The sequence below is a fragment of the Pholcus phalangioides genome, unplaced genomic scaffold (genome assembly GCF_987345545.1).
Source record: "Pholcus phalangioides strain wild (caught in Gottingen) unplaced genomic scaffold, Ppha-v1.0 ptg000012l_1, whole genome shotgun sequence".
In the NCBI taxonomy this organism is placed as follows: domain Eukaryota; kingdom Metazoa; phylum Arthropoda; class Arachnida; order Araneae; family Pholcidae; genus Pholcus; species Pholcus phalangioides.
Window position 1 is genome coordinate 15,719,104 of NW_028301605.1, and position 21,904 is coordinate 15,741,007.

Sequence of the window (21,904 nt, forward strand, 5' to 3'; positions counted from 1 at the left end):
GTCTTGCAGCAGAGAGCAACAGGCCTACAATGTTAAAAATCTTCAAACATTACAGTTCGAAAAATGTGTGGTAGATCACAGCACTTTAACAATATAACAAGCATTACCCAGAAGATACCCCAGCAAGCTACTCATTAGGTTCACAACACCCACATTCCAACATGTACCAATTCGTTAGAAGTTCCGCAGAGGAATATGGACAAGGTACATGTGTGGTTTAGTAGTTGTAGTAAATTAATTGCCCATAGTGATGAACCGGGGCTCGGTTTGAAAGAAAGAACCTACTTCAAGGACTTTAATGAATGAGAACCACACAAGGGAGAAGAAACTTACCATTATTTTCTTTTTTTATTATTACAAATACAATGTACAATCAATTCAATACATTACCAACAAAAATATACAGCAGAAAGTACAAAGGGGCTAAGGAGCATTCATCGAAGCGGATTCCAGAGAGAAAAAAACACAACAAAATCTCTCCTATGAGGACCGGACAATACTAATACAATAAAACATGCACTCAATGGGGGGATGGGGCATATATTTACAAGACCAAATAATATATATATAGTATATTACAACATAAACGAGTACGATGCCAAGTTCATATAAAATGCATGAGAATGTATGAATAAGACTAAAACAAGAATACAAGTATTCGCAGATTAACGTGACTAAAAGATGAGGGGGGAAAAACACTAAAAAATCGAAACAGTGCCTAAAGAGGAATCACATTCCAATATAAGTTTATAAGATGTCGGTTATAATACTCATACTATGCTGCTTAGAGCGGGGGAAAACAATTTACTATAATTTACAGCATATATTATATCTCGGATACCACTATATACCAAACTAATTAATTGTGTTTCTTAAATTCTAACCGAGGACGTACATGGCACTTCCCCCGTGGAATGTATTCAACCGTTTCAGTGTCTCCTCACGTGTAAAAGACAAATCAACATTAGTAATTGTGATTATTGGTGTTTATCGAAAGTTTCTCTGCAAAAATTGGAAGTGAAACAACCTCTTATTGCTTGAAGCTATGTGGACGAATGATGCCACAAGAGGAGGAGAGGAAAGAAATAATTTGAATCAGAGCAAGAAACTCTATTTAAGAATCACAAAAATAAAACAATGAAAATTTTAACAAAGCTTGGATGAAAATTATCAGCTTCCATCCATGCATTTAAAAAAAGCCCTATGCCTAAATCCTCAAGTATTCGGCATTTCAGACAAAAAAACCAAAATTGAATAGAAACGATGGCAGAGAGCTGTGTGTTCCTCTTCAATAGGGGTGCAAAATTTTGATAGATAAGTTACAGTCCGCTCTGCTTAATCAGATATCAACAATTCCAGCACACAATTTGATTATGCAATTATGGGGAGCAATTCAATTCCTATTTTATAACGTTAGTATAGTCTGCATATTGAAAACTGGTGAAGGATCAATACTAATAAAACTAATACTAATACTTCTCAAATAAATCGGACATAAAAAATTAAATGAAAATTATATTTATTACAATGTGATCACAATAACTAAGATTTTTACAATTTCATCAGGAAAGTTAGCGCCCTCTAATGACTTAACAGAGAACAAAAATAAAATAGTTAAATGTACGTATTTAAGACAACTTGAATACTTTTTTGGGCCAGTACCTACTCTCAAATATATCTTAACCTAGTGACATGTTTCCTATTAATTCCACATGTTTCATTAAGTAAAAATATTATGTGTTTAGCGGTTGATGTGTATTAATAGTTGACGCATGAAGAGTAAAATTCGATTAAGCAGAAAAATGTAGCTGAAATTGAGACGGGAACTTCAACATTGTTTCTATGGGAGAAGTTTTCGTGCTGGAGGATCTTATCCATTCAAGCAGGGCCGACTGTAAATGTTTTTTTAGAAGAGCTGGAGAAAGAAAACGCATCAAACACAGCTTATGGACAGGGGGCGAATTAGAAACAACAGTAAAGAAGTGCTCATCACTGAACGAAACATACATAATCGCGAGAAATCATGCGAAGAAAAAATGTTAAAACGCACAAAAAGAAAGTCATAAAATAAGAAGCACACAAATAAATATATACTTCCATCCAAATAAATACTTCACGCTCACACGCACATACATATATATATTTATGGCAAAAGCAAAACAACCGAACGTTTTTTTGGATCGTTTTGAAATAATCAACAAAAAGGTTTAAGAGTTCATCACGCACAAAATAAAAAATACAGCCTGGAAGTGTGGAAATACAATGACGAAATGACAAAAAAAAACAACAAATTTTTCCATTCAAAAAAAAAAAAAACAGTTATTCCCTCATCACTATTATTATTTTTTGGAATGCGGCTCCGAAAATGTCACTGACTATGAGATAATTAACATTGAAAAAAAAAAAACGCAAGATAATTCATAACACATTTATATAAATCACAGAGAACGAACAAAGTAACGTAAATGATCACAGAGGATGGGGGTTAAGGGGGAACGTGTTTCGCATATATATACAGGTCTAAGATGTACTATTAATTGTGCTTTTGTTTGTTTGATCCAGTTCCTCGTAACTTGAAAAAAAATATATAGTCTTGACTCGTGATTAATAAAAATGATGCCACCCGAGAACAAAACAAGAAAAAAAAACTCATAAACTTGATTATTCAAAATGCCTTACAAATCAAGACGCTGATCATCACACATCCTTCTTTGTACATCATAACACAAAATAATGATAGACCTAACGATGTTTAATCGTCAGTTCTTTTTAATTACTCGTGCCTACAAAAAAAAAGGGGGTGGTAGGATTGAAAGAGAGCTACGCAGACAAAGATAACTGCATTTTACTACTGAAAAAGGTAAATCAACTGAGTGGGGGGCAAAAAGATGTTGACGACAACAACGACACAGTCGTGGTTATTGTTACATATCGGGAATGAACGACATGCTGTTCTCACTATAATGGACTCTACACAAATATTGTATAATACTTTGTCCTCTTTTGTTTTTCATAATGTATAATGCTCTGTTAGTACTGCGTGTCATAAGCAAGAGCATATCCGTAGTTCGAAAGTACTGTCAGTCTCTTCTCTACTGCATTGCGATCTGAAATGATGACAAAAATAATGCAGATGTTAGGCGTAACTTGCTCATAATGAAAACAATGTAAAATTTTTCTGTATATATTAAATGTGTGATTGGTCAAACATCAGTATGAACTCAATATGAAATATTTTTTTTTCACAATAAAATTGTTTTCTGTTAATAATGAAATTTGGTTAGCATAAAATATTTTCTATGTTTCTTTGGCCGTCTTGACAGGGTTTGACTGTACTTAAAAAAAAAAAGTGACTCGCCTATATCACATTATTACAGTAATGATTAATGTTATACCATAATGCAGTGCTGGACAAATTGCAGGCACCAGGTCACCATGACTCCTAAAATTTTCTTTGTGTAGTTACTAAATGGCAGGCTGAGAGCAGCACAAAACTTTTGGAATTTATAACAGCATATCCATCAATATGAAAGATGGTCACTATGCCCTGAAAAAGGCGAAAGAATAACTATTTTGGGCATTTTTCTTTGGGTAAAATTTTTTTTGGCAACTAAAAAATTGTTCTGGCGCCTAGATTTTTTTTTTTTTTGCTATTTGTCCAGCCCTGCCATAGTGATTAATGAGGATTAACCATAACAATAAACAGCGAAACTGTTCTTCACCAATAGACAGAGACTTTAAGAGAACACTTAAGCAGGAACAAGTAGACACAAGTATAGATTCTTGTCAGGATTATCTCTATCCTTAAGTTCCTCAATATAGTGTGGATTTCTCTCATTTGCTTGACACCTTCCCCACCCCATCAAATGATAATCATGTGCAATTGAATCTCGATAATTTCCCCTCTGCATCAATGATAGAGTAGGCTGTTCTAATGTATGCCTATATGTGAATTGGCATCATCATCATGCCCCCCCCCCCCCAGAATTTCATATATGTCTATCTTCACATATACATGAAACTAGTGTGTTGTCACTTCAACATTATAATACGACTATCATAACGCTTTGGTTTTCATAACACACAATTATTGAATTACACTTCATGAAATTGCTATGATGACAAGGAAGGGAGGGGGGGGGGGAAGAATAAAAAACACGAAAGGCTTACATTTGTGAAGTAGTTCCTTGTCATTTACATCATTTATCTGTTGGCTTAAGCTGTGCAGCAATATTTGAGCTGTCTGGTAACGGCGAAAGCTCTACAGCGAGAGAGAGAAAATATTGTTATTACTTTTACATATTATCCCAATATATATATTGCAGTTATCATGACCAATAGTATTTCAGAGGCAATTTACTGAAAAAAGTTATCAAATATAAGTAAAGTTGCCATTTATCAATGAAAAATCACCGAAAGTGAGAAATGAAGTGCTAGCTCAAATCAAATGGATTAAAATGTAATTATATTAATGAAAAAATGTTTGGTTTGACAAATATTTGAAATGAACATTTATCACATATAATTATTTCTCGATTTAAATGAAGAAAGAAAAATCTAAGTAAACTTCATTGAAAACAATTGAGGGGAAGAAATTTTTATTAAAAATCTCAGGCTCAGGACAACCAAAAAATGACGTGAATTTCCAGGGAAAAACTTCCCAGTTATTATATATACAGAATAGTAAGGTAAGTCCATTGGCTGTATTTTACTGGTGAGCCGTTGAAACTAAATGCAAGCATGACTCGAATACTTTTTCTAATTGAAACTTAAAAACAATGCAATTTATAAGTAACTTATAAACTATCAACTAACGTTAGAGTGACACATCGTTTCTCTCATACATTGTTTGTACACAAAATCAATCTGTGTGTGTGTATGTGACATACAAAAATCTTTTATTGGTTTTATAAGACAGGGGGTTTCCATTAGTAAAGCTTGACTAGCAATACACAGTAAATTGATGTTATAACAAATACACCTTATAAAGAAAATCTTGCTATAAGTGATTATCAAAACGCTAATGTTAAAGATACAAAAAATATTCAGTTATAGTGAGTTGAAATTAAAAAGCTATAATTCAAAAAATTCTCAAAAACACCCGATTTTTTTCCCTTTCTTCAAGAATAAACTAAATATGACACTTGATATTGCAGATGCTCCTTGTGAACACAACTCTTGAAGCAGTTCACCAATACGCATAAATATTCAATTCTAATTCCCGAAAATTTCGGTGAGGAATGAAAATACTTCAAAATTCAGGAGTGAAACTACTCTTGCAAAATTATTTTTTCGGATAACACTGCACTGAGATACTTCAAACAAAGAATGGACACTGAAGAGTAAAATTTTTTACCTCCTATTAATTTTTTGGTTTTCCCACTATGTGCACAGGATATAGGGCGATTTTATTCAACTTTTGCCTCTCCCATTGACTAAATGACCACGGTCACAGCCAAAGCTTATTTGACCAGAACTTACAGTATAAAGTTATTTCTAAATGGCTGACCAAATCCTGATTAAAAAAAATGTTATAGTCAATATATAGCCAATGGATGTGAGCATTAGTATAACAATTGATAATTTTAAGTGTTCGGTTTGTAGGCTAAATCACATTGATAAACAGAATACTATACAAAATCATTTTAGAGAATTAACAGCTGTGAGACTAAAAATCAATTTATCGAACTGTAATCAGTTCATTTGCTAATATTGTGACAAAATGATCTGGAAGATGCAAATAAAGCAACAATTTTCAACAATTTATAACGTTAAAGAGCAAAATACAATCCAGAAGAAATACAGAAAAAACAGCTAAGCAATATCAAGAGCAACAGGTGAATGTGACTTTATTGCATGGCCTAGTAAGTATAAAAAGTATGTACGTCACATATATTTAGAAATAGGATGGAAATAAAAGTGTAGGCCTAGGAGAGAGAGGGGAAAGTAATTAATTAATTTTGAGTGACTGAAAAGCAAGTGCAAACACTTGGGGACTTATGCATCAGAGAGAAGTGGACAGTAGGGGGGGGGGGGGGGGTGACTTGGAACACCTGCTCCAAGATGGGACAAATTTAAGTTTTAAATTTAAGAATATTATCACAAAAAATATATACCTCTTTCGGTTCTCCAAACAGCTCCTCTAGTGCTGCAGACTGGCACTGAAATACGAAATAAAATAGCTTGAAATTAAACGCCATGTTCATTATCGGTGATACTCTTTTTTTTCGCTACAATTAATTTCAGTGAGCAAATAGTACAAAATAGTAATAATTTGTATATTTTAGATATTCTGATTCTATCAAACTATTAGCGCTTATGGTCTTGCATAATATATTTTTTTCCCTTGAAAAGTTAAAAAAAAATTATTCAAGGGGTGATAAAAAAATCTTGAATTGCTTTACAGAAAATGAAGGGAATTAATCTAGTTACATGGGCGGAGATACGGGGGCCCAGTGTCAAAGGTGGAGTCTACTGATATAATGTATATTTTATGAATTGATATAATCATCATCATGCCCCCCCCCCCCCCCAGCAATAATGACAGTGCTCACCCCAGACTTAACTCTATTTTTGCCTATGTCTAGCTATAAATTGCATCGAGTTACACATGACTTGGAGCAGCTGACTCCTTGTTAGTCATACAGCTAAGTTTTAGAGACAACAGCTGAAAAATAAATTTTGATATTGACAGCCTTTTTTCCCCTATTAACTAATTTAACTAAAAGTTAGAGCAATGTACTTGAGTGAATGAAGTTAAGCTTGTATAAGCTTTGGCCCACACAATATTGCATAAATAAATAAATGAAGCTTCGAAGAAACGCAGCCTGAATGCTCAAAATGGAAAAGGATTTCAGTGTTTTTGCTCAGGGAAAAATAACCAAATTTACCAGAGTTTATGAAACGAAAACTCATTTTAAATATGCCGCAAAATATCCTTAACTCTTTACACGTGTTGAACGAACTGAGTGCGAGACTCTGATAAGTACAATATTTGTGATTATGTGATTATTTTTTTGGCAAGAAAAATTTGTGTTTCTTTTTTGTGTAGGCCAAATAGAGTTTGTTTATCTTTTTTATTGACACAATGCATAAATTTGAACAGGGAAAAAGACTACTATTTTTGTGCATTTTTCCAAACATATTCCACAGTTAAGTGGGGTTGAAGCCCAATAAATAGTTCAAGCAACCACAACAGCCAATTTTCTTTTTGAAACACTGCTGAAGTCTAAAAACCTGTTTGTAAACATCAGAGAACATTTTAAGAGTAGTTGAAAAATTCAGGACAGACAAGGGCTGCATTGGACACCCTGCAAAGAGAGATGTCTGACAAAAGGCTTCAATAAGTGCCAGAAATGTTGCTATTGATGTAGCATTCCAACAGAGGACATCAGTTTCAAATCCGTCTATGCAACCTCAGCAAATAAATTAAATATGCATTAACAGCTGTAAGCTGTAAACTGTGTGTTTCCTTATAATAATGTGCCTATGCACATGTCTGTCAAATCACCACCACCACTACTACTTAACCGTTGATGCACCTCATACATATTCCCCTCTGCGGAATTTCTAATAAATCAGTACATGCCGGAATGTGTGTTTTTAGTGTATGTGTCACTAGAGATATCAGATTCGAAAACTGAAAAATGATTCCTGCGAGAACCCTTAATAACGCCACTTTTCCAAATTTCCACAACAGATGACAACACTATACTGTTCAATGAAACTGGCCACACAATAATTTTACCCAACGAAAACAAAAGCATGCGAAAACCCCCCATAAAAACACTCATACCAACAAAGAGACATATGTCTTGGAGTGAAAAAAGACAAAATTTTCCTCAGAAAAAAGAGAAACAAAATTCTGAAAACTGGAAAAGGGATGACAAAAGGGTGAATTTTCCAAAATGAAGGAGAACACTTGAAATGACATAAAAAAGGAAAACGTCTGGTAATCCTATGTGATGTCCTAAACGCATTCATGTTGTCAAAGTTGTGCTTGTTTTGTGCTCTCGATGGTGCTACCATCTAACTTTCCTATTTTGAAGTGAAGATGGTTAATGCTTGAATTTTTCATGTGATGTAAATATCATCTTATTTATGCCACAGAGTGTAAATAAGGAGGGAATGGTCATGGTTCCAGTGGTGTGTGTGTGTATATATATATATATATATATATATATATAGCACGCTTGTCTGGTTTGTAAGAGGACTAGGTTTGAGTCCTGGCGGAGACAAGTTGCTTTTCTTTCCGAGTTCATATCAGCATGATATCCATACAAAAATTGTCTTTCCCTCAATATCGACACTGTTCCCTGTTCTTCCTATTGAACTTAATTGACCATTATTGACTGAAATATTTTTTGTAATGAAATGACAGGTGAAAGTAAGGATTAAATTTGACTTTTGAAAAATCCAGGAGAGCACATGGGTTGCATCGGACTCCCTGCATAGAGAGATGTCTGCCAGAAAGGCTTCAATAAGTGGCAGAAATGTTGCTATTGGTGTAGCATTCCCAAGCAAATTATTATGAAATTGAATCACTCCACATTTACAACAATGTGGAAACATGAGTCAGGACATTTAACAGTGACAGTCTGAAAACTTTTTGACCACAAGTCATTTACTCACCATTTCTATAGCATAACTGTACAAAATCTTGTCTGCTGTCAGGTTTGATGCAGTTGGATCCACACCTACAGACTGAAGAAGCCCTGGAGTATTCAGTGACTTGCACATGCTTACACACAAATGGTATTGTTCTTTCATGTCATGCAGTACTGAAAATGTAAGAAGCCACATTTGAAACATAAAATAATGTTAAATTCTGTTTGAGTAAAAGTTTCACTTTATCAGAGTTTTTATTGAAGTTCTATTCTGCAAAAATCTCAATCAGTATAACTAAATGTTTTTTTTAGATTCATTTTTCATTATTAGTTTTTGATTTTTGGAATTTGACTCACTTGGTCATAATCAATATTAATATCGCTGGTGATGATTTGAAAAAATGAAATTTTTTCAGTATGTTTGATTCGAGAAAATATCATTAAAAAAATCACTGATGATAAAGATCTGGTCGATCATGAATTATTAATTTGCTATTAATCCAGTGCTTTCCAAAAGTATATCAGCTAAACATAAAACAGCTAAAACAAATACAATCTTGATGTTAAATGCTAAGCAGAGTGTTTATTTTACATGATCTACTTTTGAATAACAACATAACTCCCCTTTTGAGTTACCCAGTCCCAGAACATTGGTAATTGCTTTCAGTGTTTAAGGCAGTGATTCTCAAGCTATTGTCTTCTGCGACTAGCGCACATGTATCCACGGCTCCCTAAATTGTCTAAGGCTATGATTACACTATAAAAGTCCTTTTATAAAACATGAAAAATTTAACCAATAAGCTTATCAGTTGCATTTGCTCAAATGTAACCTAAGAGCTTTCTTGTTTGGATTTTTTAAAGTTTTATAAGAGGGATTTTATCAAACTTTTATAGTGTAATACCAGTCTTAGGCCGAGATTGCACAATAAAAGTTTCATAAAAGATCTTTTACAGAACTTGAAAAAAACAGCCAATACCAATACACTAATTGATTGCATTTTTCCAGTTTTGCAAAAGATTTTTTTTATCAAACTCTTATAGTGTAATTCTAGCCTTACAAAGAACTGCTTCATGGTATTGAATAGGCACACATTAATAAGAACAGCTCACAGCAGCGCCCCCGACAATGGTTGGCAATGCCCAAACGACCCACAGTGCACTTTTTGAGAACCACTGGTTTAAGGGATTAAACACTAAAAAATTTTTAAAGGCAGTAGTTTAGCTCTTCATTCAGGGTTATTACTTTGTTTTCTATGTTCAGAGTTGCTATATATTGGGTTAGTGAAAACCATATTAAGTATAGGCATTATAATATGCCCAGACTAATAATTCTAACTTTGATAATTATCAGAGACTCGGCCATCTTGATACTTTTTTGCCTGTGTGATGACCTTTGTTCTGATATTCAACTGAAAATAAATCCTACATCTTCAGAGGAAAAAAGTAAAGCAATTACCACATCGAACAGATGCTGAAGGTTTCAAATTTCCATCCTTCACCTCTTGTTGAGATAGATGAAGCGATGAAGACAATAACTGCAATGCCTTCATGTACAGCAACAGTTGTACTGCTTGTTGGTAGCCTTCGCTCTTTATGGGATTCGTGCCCTGCAAATGAAACCATAATATTTTCCATAAAGCGTAGCATAAAACACATTGATTTGATTTGCTTTACTCTGAATGACTGGCTGATTCTTCCAGATATATGTTTTAAAATTAGATGTATTTTTATATGACAGTAAAAGGAAAAAATGTAAATAAAAAAATAAAAAAAACAATAAATGTTCAAAATTATAATCAAACCAACTAACCTCACTGCGAGAGACAGAATTACTAAGAGCGGCTGAAATGGGTGAACTACTAGTCCTGGCCAATTCTAAAATACATTTCACCAAAGCTGACACAAAATTTAACTTTGCAAGGGTTTCATTATGTTCTTTCTACAAAAAAAAAAATTATACATATATAAAATCACTGACACATTCATATCAAAAGTTATTCACATGACCCAAAAATTATGGTGCTGCATCATTTAAAAAAAATCATATCTCCCTATTTCCAAAGATTTACTAAAATGGGGAGTACTCATTATTTTCATCATTTTGCATCTCATACCTCTAGAAGAATTTCTTCTGTGAGTTCTGGTGCTACAAACTGTTGACTCTCTGAGCTTTGTGGTGAATTACTACATAGGAAAGTCGGGGAAGAGTCCATGTAGGCTCCGCCTGAACATCGCCTTGACCTTGAGCTTTGCACACAGTTCCAACAAGGATGCTGGCAAGGGGGTGTGTTGTATGGGTAGCATTGATGAGGTTGGTGAGAGTGCTGATGAAAGTGTTGGTGGCTGTACGGCATAATGGCAGCTCCGGGTGGACTGGGAGATGCTAAAACGTATAAAAAGAATTGTTTTTTTTTAATAAACATCAAGAAAATAACATTTACTATTATGAATGACAAGATAAGAAAAGAATAAGCAATAAAAATAAGAGAAATGTCAAATAAGAAAAGAAAATGATAAATACCAACTAGATAACTAAAGGATATCAGCTTAACATATTCACTGATAAGAAACAATTGGTGCAGAGATTATTCAACTTTCCTTAACAGCAATTACATATTACAATTACATTAGATCTCACTTTACTAGCAAGGCTTTAGTTAATTTCTCTCTTATAATTTAGATAGACATGAGTAGGAAAATGAAAACTCACTTCCACCAAAGGCAAAATGCCCAAACACCCCACAAGTATCATTCAATTTTCCAGAACTTCCTGAACGTTGCAGAAAACATTCTTGATCATCTGTTTCTTGAATGGGTCCACCTTAGTAGAATGAATAGGAAAAAATATGAAATTTCCAAAGCTTTTTACATTGAGAAAAAAAAAATTCAAAAAATATCAAGGTTAAAATAATTAAATAATGACAAATACTTAGTAAATAAATATAGTTAAAATAGTTACATTAAATGATAATTCAAAATATAAAAAAAAAACTATCCATCTCTCTCTCTTACTTGGCCATAAGTCTTTTGTGCCCATGTCAGGCAGAGTTCGAGTCCTTCCTCCGAAAGCAGCTCTAAGAGGACAATGTGGACTGTTTACATTCCTGAAGTCGATAGCCCTCATTCCCGCAAGAGCTGGGTCAGTATGGCAATGGTGATAGTGATGATCACCTCTCCATAAGTCTTTGTTTGGAGAACCTAATACAGGAGATAGGGAACTACTTGAGACTGGCACACTGCCAGAAGGTGGTGTTGGCGTATTTCCTGTGAATGAAGATAAATTAAAATGAGATGGCTGTACGTTTGAACATCTAAGAAAAAGTGGTAATGGCATCAAACTCACTTGGGTACAATTTTCTCACACAAAATATTTGTCATATACACAGAAAATTTGTCTAATAAGTACCTGATTCTATAACATACTTAAACTACTATGAATCATGGCCATATCAGAGATAAGGTCGTATAAAATTTAAACTTGATTTCAATACAATATAACACAAGACATACCAGATCGTTTCAGTGGTGATCCACAAACAGAAGCATGAGGAGGAGTGGTTTGCTGTCGCCAACCAGATGATGGAGGTGGAGTAGCACCACTGCTACTGTAGCTGCGTAGCCTACCTCCTGAGGGAGGTGTGCCAATTGTGAACTGGACTAAAGAATAAGAAAAATCTTTATATAAAAAAAACATTATTTTTATTTATTTCATGAATATTCATGCAAAAATTCATGAAAGAAAAAGCTATAGAACAGGGGTCTAAAACCTTTCAAACATTGCAGGAAAAATTAAAAAAGTCCATGAAGCCCACGGACCATCAACTGAAACCAAGGTATTTATAATTGTAAGATAGAATCCAGATTTACAAGGGCTTCTCATGTAATTTACAGTTTCATCTTTATAAAAGGGGCCAATGGATCCCAAGCTGAACAGAGACAAAAATAATTGAAGACTTTCATTTATTCTGAAATTATTTTTGTTCATTAAGTTTCCTTCAGCAATTTTGAAAAATGATTGACGAGCCAAGACAAAAACTTCCCAGAGCCACATGTTGAAGACCCCCCCCCCCCTGCTATAGAATATAATAAACTGGAGGGGGGGGGGGAGAAAGCATTCAATAGATTTGGAAGTTCAGTTTATTTGAAAAAAGAAAGATGCAATAAAAACTCAATATCTTTATGTTGGTAAAAATGATTTTAGTTATGTAAACTGAAGAGCCAAAAAAACTGGTACAGGCACTCGTATGCAAATAAAGAGATATGGAACCAATCAGAGTACGGCGCTGCGGTCGGCAACGCCTATATAACACAACAAGTGTCTGGCATAGTTGTTAGATTGGTTACTGCTGCTACAATGGCAGGTTATCGAGATTTAAGTGAGTTTGAACGTGGTGTTATAGTCGGCACACAAGAGATGGGACATAGCATCTCCGAGGTAGCAATGAAATTTGGATTTTCACGTACGACCATTTCATGAGTGTACCGTGAATATCGGGAATCCGGTAAAAAATTAAATCTACGACATCGCTGCAGCCGGAAAAAGATCATGCAAGAACGGGACCAACGACGACTGAAGAGAATAATTAAACGTGACAGACATGCAACCCTTCCACAAATTGCTGCAGATTGCAATGCTGGGCCATCAACAAGTGTCAGCGTGCGAACCATTCAACGAAACATCATCGATATGGGCTTTAGGAGCCGAAGGCCCACTCGTGTACCCTTGATGACTGTACGACACAAAGCTTTACGCCTCGCCTGGGCCCGACAACACCAATATCAGACTGTTGAGGACTGGAAACACGTTGCCTGGTCTGACGAGTCTCGGTTCCAATTGCTTCGAGCTGATGGGCGTGTACGGGTATGGAGACAACCTCATGAATCCATGGACCCTACATGTCAACAAGGGACTGTTCAAGCTGTTGGAGGCTCTGTGATGGTATGGGGCGTGTGCAGTTGGCGTGATATGGGACCCCTGATACGTCTAGATATGACTCTGACAGGTGCGTAAGCATCCTGTCTGATCACCTGCACCCATTCATGTCCATTGTGCATTCCGACGGACTTGGACAATTTCAGCAGGACAATGCGACACCCCACACATCCAGAATTGCTACAAAGTCACTCCAGGAACACTCTTCTGACTTTAGACACTTCCGCTGGCCACCAAAATCCCCAGACATGAACATTATTGAACATATCTGGGATGCCTTGCAACGTGCTGTTCAGAAGAGATCTCCACCCCCTCTTACTCCTACGGATTTATGGACAGCCATGCAGGATTCATGGTGTCAATTACCTCCAGCACTACTTCAGACATTAGTCGAGTCCATGACACATCGTGTTCCAGCACTTCTGCGTGTTCGTGGGGCCCTACACGATATTAGGCAGGTGTACCAGTTTTTTTGGCTCTTCAGTGTAATTATCAGAACCAACCCTTAAGGGGTGTGTGACAGGTGCAGTCGCACTGGGTCCCACGTTTTGGGAGCCCTGCACTTATGGTGATAATAATTTGGTATAAATATAATACGATATTAATTTTAATAAATTGATTTAATTAATAAAAATAATATAGTTATATTAATTTTCATGAACTGCAAATTTTCATCAATTCTGGAATTATTTCTTTCATCATTAGCCAAATTATGATTAGCCATATTATAAATTATCCAAATTATATCTTTCATCAATTCTGGAAATCTGCATTTTAATCTAGAAAAACAAAAATTTTGGAACTTAAAATTTTCATCTAGAAAGAAATAATTCCAGAATTATTTTTTAGTCTTTAATAAATTCCGGATTTTCATCAATTCTAAAATTTTGAACTTTCATAATTTTTTGAATTTTTTATATGAATTCTGAAATTATTTCTTTCATTTATTCTGAATTTTCATGGATGCTGGAGTTATCTCTGCCAATTGTTTTTCTTATTTCCAATTCATGGATTCTGAATTTTCATTAGTTCTCAGACAAATTCTTTCATTAGGTCCTAATTTTAATTGGTTTTGGAATGATTTCTTTCAGTAATTAAAAATTGTCTTTAGTTAGAAATTTTCATCATTTTTTTCTGTTAATTTACATTTAATTATGTCTATGTTTTTGTATGGATATTTTTCAGCACTCCTGTATATTTTGTAGTAATGTATGAGTTTTTGGATGCCGATTCCATTCTTTTACAAAATTTATAAAATCAGAGCCACAGGGGCCCCCAAAAATTATTTTTGCACTGGGCCCTGCATCTGTTGAGGGCAGGCCAGGCAATTATAATAAGGGGAAAAAAATAAAACCATTTCAATGTAAGAAGTGATGAAAAAAAAAAATTCTCACCAGCTGGAGGAGTAAAAGAGCTGACATCTGCCATTTTACAAGCTTCGCTTCCAGCTGAACTTACAGACTCCCTCCTCATGTTGATGGGTTCAGAATGTGCAACAGCATCCTGGAAAAATAATATATTTCACATATAAAAATATTAACATATGGTAAGTATGACAATTAAGTGTATTCATAATATTTCATTGTAGATCCTGCACTTTTTCTCCAATTAAAAAAAAGTTTGTTTACTTAAGAGGACGCTCTACTTTTAGATGTGAAAATCCCCTACAAGAGCGACATTAATTTTTATTTTTAAATTCTTTATACAATTACGACAAATTGTGTTTTTTGTATTGGAAAAGGGGGGTCACTAACAAAATGCAATTAAGTACAGACATTTAATGTTTTGAATTGAAGAATTTAAAAAATAAAACAAATCTCAGAAGTGGTCAAATCAATATCAAACGAGATGGACACATCAGTTATACTAAATTTGAAGTGCTTTATCATAAAATTGAAACTATATATAAAAAAAAACTACTTATAACCACATATATTTAAAATTTTCATTAATATTTAGGGTGGCCCCCTTTCACCTCCTCTTTGATGCACATGGCATTTAGCCTATCAACCAGCTTTTTCTATTATTCTACTGATTTGTTTCATAATGCTCCAAACATTGCATCATAAAAGAGATTCTATGTATGGTTATCGTGTGGAAAATTAAGTTTTACTGAAGAAGCGATGGCTTGAAATAATGCACACAAACCTTTGGAGAAGATGCTGGGGATATCATTCTCCTGGCTTGGTTGTAACCTCTGTGGGGTGACGAAGCAGGCGAAGAAGTCCTTGGACTACATTCAAGCTCTTCGAATCCAAGGGTTGGAGCAGATGGCACAGGTACAGCCTCAGAACAATGATAGGAGTATGGTGAGGTAGCAGTTGTTGTTACTGTAGAATCACTTCCTGCAGTCATGGGCAAAGAGCTAGGTCGAGAGGGATCTTCTGTAGATGATGTTATCATTGCCTGATATGACACTGCTTTTGCAGCTAAGTTAATATTAGTGTTCTGTCCAGATTTCTTGAATGCAGGATTGCACACAGGACTCCTGCTAGGTGATCTACAAGGAATCAAATGTAAAATAATAGGATATATCAGTTGAGGAGGTATTCAGTTTTGATAACATGATCATAATGGCACTGAAACATCATAAATGGTTAAATTATACAGTTGGAGGCTGAAAGCTAACTCACCTGCGTTGACAGCTTGGTTTTGGGCTCATATTCTGGTTTAATTCATCTAACAGGAAAATAGATAAGAAAGAATTATCATATTTTATATTATCATATTTTTCCTTCTACAACCAGATACAGCACTGTTCTAGTTGTAGGTGCAATCATAGATAAACTTTATTTACCAAGCAAAAAATTAAAATGTTATACAAAGTAAGAATTAGTTCACCTTTGGCATCAACAGCAACATTCCGAGGAACAACCACAAAATCCTAAAAAGTACACAATGAAAGGCACTTTTAGGTCTCAGTTTTGCCTTTGTAACATTTTCTAAGAAAAAAATATTTATGATTCTGAAGCAGGTAGATTGTTTACTGACTATCACAGTAAGAAACTTGGTTAATAAGACTGTCAAAGACCACACATGTAAATAAAGCAATAAGATGCTAATAAATAGAGCCTGGAAGTTTAGGCACTAAAAATGCATAAAATAGACACTAAAAAAAAGTAGTTATAGTTTTTGCAAGGAAGAAAAAATAACTAAAAGCAAGGGTATTAAGGGTCCAAAAACTATAAGATAGCACATGCAATGTTTGTTTCAATGCTATTGTTTCAATTATAATTCATAATAAATGTAGATTAATAACTTATGATTATTAAATTAAATTGATTAAATTCAAATTAAATTGATTTCAAGTCCAAAATAAAATGTTACTAGACTCTCAGAATTAGGTCAATTCCAGGGCCACCGTTACTAGATGCAAAGTCGATAGAGAAAATGATCTGTGGGTTCCCCTTGAGTTGCAAAAATTCATGTTTATTTGTTGTATTATTTGGAATAATCATAATCATATTTCTATAGTTGAAACATGTGGCTATCTTGTTCTATTTTTATAGGAAAAAAAAACTTTATATATAACCACATATGCGGGACTCCTTCAAAAGTGGGGCCCCGTGTAGCCAAACTGTCACACACCTCTGGGGGGGGGGGGGGGACTCTTGTCAATTCAATTGAATACTAGATATGCATGTTTAATAAATAGCCATAACTTTTTGCAGCGCATTTATGGTGCAAAAAATAAAATGAAAACAACATGGGCACCATAGCCCTGTCTGCTCCAGCCCCACCTTGTGTGAGCCATGACATCAATTCAAGACCTCTTGATACAATCATCAGCACTCTATACACATACAACCCAGTCCAATGCCTGAGTAAGACATATTATGTGAAGTCTGTGGGGAAACAAATTTCAAATTTTCCTCTTCTTTTCTAATACGAGCTGCGTTCATCTGAAACAAAACCATTTGCGCCTAACACCATCCGGTCAAAGCGAAGTTAATGGGTGCCAACACCAATCATTGGTTGCATCCAAATTCTAAATGGAGTTGGAAGGTTGAGGGGATGGGCGTTCTGATGATAATTTATAATGAGTGTTGGAAAATTTTAAAAAGAGCAATTCTTTTAAAGTTCTCTCAATGCCCAAAATACCCAAGTTTTACAGATTATGGCCTCTGGAATTCACTAATAAACTTAAAACTATGTTAAATAGGCATTTATGGCACGAAAATTCCAAAAAAGGCATTTTTACCAAAAAATTTTGAAAATAGGCAAAAAAGGCATTTATGGCATTTTGTCTGAACTTCTGGGCTCTACTAATAATTATTGTATTTTTTAAGCGGTACATAATTATAACTGCACCAATTCTATTCTCATCTCTTCATTTACAAGTTTTTTAATGAGTTTAAAAGAACTTTCGAGCAAAGAGATCTCTTTCACGAACATGGGGAATCTGCATAAAAACCTATGCAGAGATTTTCGGTCAAAGTTGCTTAAAAATTTCCCTTCATCTTTTCATATTAAGATGTTCTTAAAGTTTCAACTGATGTCAACTTTAAATATAGACACCCTGTACTACGTCAGACTTCCATATTTATCAAGGATTCAGCTCAGCTTAGGAAACTCTTACACGTTATAAAATGTGAAGCGATTACTCCATTTCTCACAAATAAAAAAGAACGCAGACTATTTTATCCACCCTCTCTCCCAGTTCTGATACCGTATGGTGCGTCAATGCTTTGAGACTGTCTGAAAAATATATGTGCACATATACAAACTTTTGCCTAAAAATGAAGAGTGGGAGGAAAAATGGAAAATTGGTTTTCGTTTCACGTGACTTTATTTAAACACAAGCGGATACAGGGTGAAGGGGGCAATTATGCTCGCCCCACTTGGTAAAAAAATTTTACTATTGTCATAGGAGGAGGGAGTGAAGTGAGCATTTACTCTTCTCCCCCCACCCCCCTGCACTGTTCGAAGATTTCTGTACCTGTTTAATGATTTAAAGCAAAGGTGCTCAACCTTTGGGACAGTGCAAGCCACTTCAATGAGTTTCAAAATGTATCGTGGGCCACTTAAATAAGTGATCTATAAATGTGCTGTGGGCTGCTTTGTTGATATGCAAATATGCTGTGGGCCACTTAAGTCGCTGCTGTGGTGGTCGAGTGGTCATAGTGACAGACTCAAATCTTATGGACCTGGATTTGAACCACACCGTTGGCTTAGTGGCGGTCGGCTAAAGTTGGTTTTCTGTGGTTTTTAACTTTGAGGCATGAATGCGAGCCGATCTCCTCATTAAAATGTCCCGCCACAGAGAGCAACAGCCCTGTAATGGTATACTTATTCAATCATTACATTTCACTCACTTCACTTCTGAAATATAGATGGTATCACTGAAAAATCAGACGCAACACTCTATACTCACTCAAACTGTTAGGTACACACACTCAAACTTCCAGCACAACTCACTCGGCCCATGGCGATAAACTAGAGTTGTGCTCAGTTTGAAAGAAAGAAAGGGTCAATTAAGTTTTATGGAACTATGTCGCAGATAACCCAATTTATCTATAAATATGCTGTGTGTCACTTAAGTGATCTGAAACTAAGTCGAGAGTTAAGTGATCTGGAGTTGTGACGCGGATCACTTAAATGATCCGAAAATGCACAATGGGATGCTTAAGTGATATGGAACACAGCAGTGATCAGTAAATATGTGTTTGTGGTTCCATAACTGATCTTGAACTGTGCTGAGGGCCACTTAAGTAATAAAAAACTGTGCCACAAGTCGCAAGTGATCTGATATATGCAGCAGCCACTCGAGTGATCTGGAACTGTGCTGTGGGTCATTCAAGTGATTTGAAAATGCACCGTGGGTTACTTAAGTGATCTGGAGGTGAGCAGACGATCACCTAAGTGATTTTAAAGTGTTCAGCTGGCCACTTGTGTGATCTGGATTTGTGCCCCTCAGGATACTTAAATGACCTGTGAATGTGCCATGTGCTGCTTAAGCATTCTGGAACTGTGTCAGTGATCTGTAAATATCTCATAGATCACTCAAGTGATCTGTAAATGTGTCGTAAGTCACTCAAATGATCTGGAAGTGTGCAGGGATTGCTCAAGTGATCTGAAAAGTGCAGCTTATTTCATTTTTACAGAATCGGGTTTGAGGTTACAGGTCATATCAGATGACTCCAAGAGACATTTGGCCTGTGGGGAATGGGTTGAGTATGTATGATTTAAAGTCTTTATTTTTTGTATAATATTAATGAACTAAACTGAAACAGGAATTATGTTAATAAAAAAAGGAAAACTAATTCAGTCTAAAACAATTTGCACTATTATGAATAAGTTTTTACACATTTATGTGCGGAATGTACATATAAAATCGGAGCAGAGGCCCACTAACTGTACCACAGGGAAAAGAGGCACAGTGCGCACCAGTTAGTCCAATAAAAGAGTTGACAAGCTCACACAACGTAACAGCAAAACAGACTGATAGCCATGATCCGCTTATACCACACAGCGAAAAGGGAAAAGAGGCTACAAGCTCACTAGCTGCATAATAAAAGAGGCCAAGAGCCCACAGCTGATTATTTATAATTATTATTTTCTTCATATTTTATTAATATTTCTATTATATATTATTTCCCCTCTTTTTTTCCTTACCTCTCTTCCTGTTCCCTCACTTACCCAGCCCGACCGCCAGCTGGAGTTTTTCTGGCATGACAGTGTCCTCTGGGGTAAAGAGCTTATATCGCTGGTGCGACAAAATCCTGGTTGTGCTCGTTTAGTTTAGTCTCAAACATGCATTCTACACAACATTTTTATTTTTATACCATGATAATAATCAACTTTTGAAAAATATATATTCAGAATACTGAGCAAACCTGTTCAATGGTAGAAGAAGAAGAATCTTGATAGGTTTCATTTTGGAAAAGTTTTGAACCTTGCATGGGGGAAGAAACTAATGGAGAAGCACAAGGTGCCATATCTTCACCCCCTACTTCTCTTTCCCAACACTGTGGCGAAGGGGAGCTGCAGGGTGAGACTGGCGAACAGGGAGACATATGTTCAGGTGACACAGATCGCCTTACAGGCACTGGTACAGGTACCGGAGAGCCTGTAGAGGAAAAAAAGAACATTTTTCATTCCTGATCACAGTTATGCATATAAATAAGTTTATATTCTTGCTCAAAAACAATATAAATGAAAAAAGATAAATGTATAGGTGTTCTTACTGCTTCTGGGTCTGTCCATTTTCAAGAATGGATGATTGAAAAATTTATCTAGAAGATAAAAAAATGGGACTTGATGAAAAAAAATTACTACAACATGAAAGTACATAGTTATCGTGTTAACTATACATATAGTAGACTCTGGACTATTGGCGTACGCAATGCCAAGATTATAGCATTATTTTGTAGGAAAAAAAGTAAACCCCCCTCAGAAGGAAAAAAATCTGAAAACCTTCCCCTCGAGAACATTCTGCATATGCCTATGCTCTGGACTATCCAGCTTAATGTGGCAGAAGGGCGGGGCCGGATAACAGAAAAGCTGGATAGGCCAGAGTTCTTATAATTACTTACGTTCTACCCCCCCCCCCCATACCATCAAAAGCATCTTTTTTATACTAAAACCCGCTCTTATTCATATTTTCTGACCTCTAAGTGCAGATGAGTACTTAATAAATGTTTGTTATGCACTTTTGAATTTTACTGTTTTGAAAAATTTACTACAGAAAAAGGAAATCCAAGAATAATATAGAAGTATTGCATACATTTCAAGATAAACTTTATAATGTCCAATTAATTTGAAGGAAACATAAAATCATATACACTGTCATAGGCGTACACAGAATTTTCTTGAGTGGGATTTCAGATTTTTTTTCCTTCTGGGGGGGAGGTTACCTTTTTCCTGAAAAATAACACTATAATCTTGTCTCGGGGGGGGGGGGAGATTTAGGAACCCCCCCCCCTTTGCATACGCCAATGTACACTGCACAGCAGTGTTTTTCAATGGAACCCTGTGGGTCTGTGGGATCATTTTCATTTATTATTATTGCATGAAGGCATTCAGTGTTGTGAGATTGTAATTTATTACTTAAATTTTTTGATATGCAAATTATAAAAAACACATTTTGGATTTTATGGAGAGGAACAGCGGAAATTGGCCTTTGCTATAGGTAGTCAAAAGTGCCTTGACCTTCACTAAAGGGGGTCCACTATATCAAAAAAAGGTTGGGGAACACTGCTTTACAGTAAAAGTACATAAACTTTCAAAATTAACAAAACAAATATTAAATGTAAGCTAAGTTCATGCAAAAATTATGCAAACGTATTTTATTGTTCATTGATAAATGGTTACACAAATATGATAAGGTAATATCGTAATTCATTAATATATTTTTGTTTTTAAA

At 35.3% G+C, this 21,904-nt stretch overlaps 1 protein-coding gene across 1 annotated transcript in view; it reads right to left on the minus strand.

Moving 5' to 3' along the window:
- Positions 1-329: 329 nt before the first annotated feature.
- The window catches only part of Atg1 (serine/threonine-protein kinase unc-51-like protein Atg1), a 104,903-nt gene continuing 83,328 nt past the window's right edge, over positions 330-21,904 (minus strand). Inside the window, exons 11-26 of the mRNA XM_089240266.1 lie at positions 20,727-20,774; positions 20,376-20,608; positions 16,381-16,423; positions 16,173-16,218; positions 15,688-16,039; positions 14,934-15,042; positions 12,117-12,263; positions 11,619-11,870; positions 11,317-11,427; positions 10,721-10,989; positions 10,417-10,545; positions 10,063-10,213; positions 8,632-8,780; positions 6,117-6,161; positions 4,171-4,261; positions 330-3,107 (exon numbers count right to left, since the gene is read on the minus strand). Of these exons, the coding sequence (XP_089096392.1) occupies positions 3,031-3,107; positions 4,171-4,261; positions 6,117-6,161; positions 8,632-8,780; positions 10,063-10,213; positions 10,417-10,545; positions 10,721-10,989; positions 11,317-11,427; positions 11,619-11,870; positions 12,117-12,263; positions 14,934-15,042; positions 15,688-16,039; positions 16,173-16,218; positions 16,381-16,423; positions 20,376-20,608; positions 20,727-20,774 (2,252 nt within the window). The 3' untranslated portion in view covers positions 330-3,030. The remainder of the gene's footprint in view (positions 3,108-4,170; positions 4,262-6,116; positions 6,162-8,631; positions 8,781-10,062; positions 10,214-10,416; positions 10,546-10,720; positions 10,990-11,316; positions 11,428-11,618; positions 11,871-12,116; positions 12,264-14,933; positions 15,043-15,687; positions 16,040-16,172; positions 16,219-16,380; positions 16,424-20,375; positions 20,609-20,726; positions 20,775-21,904) is intronic.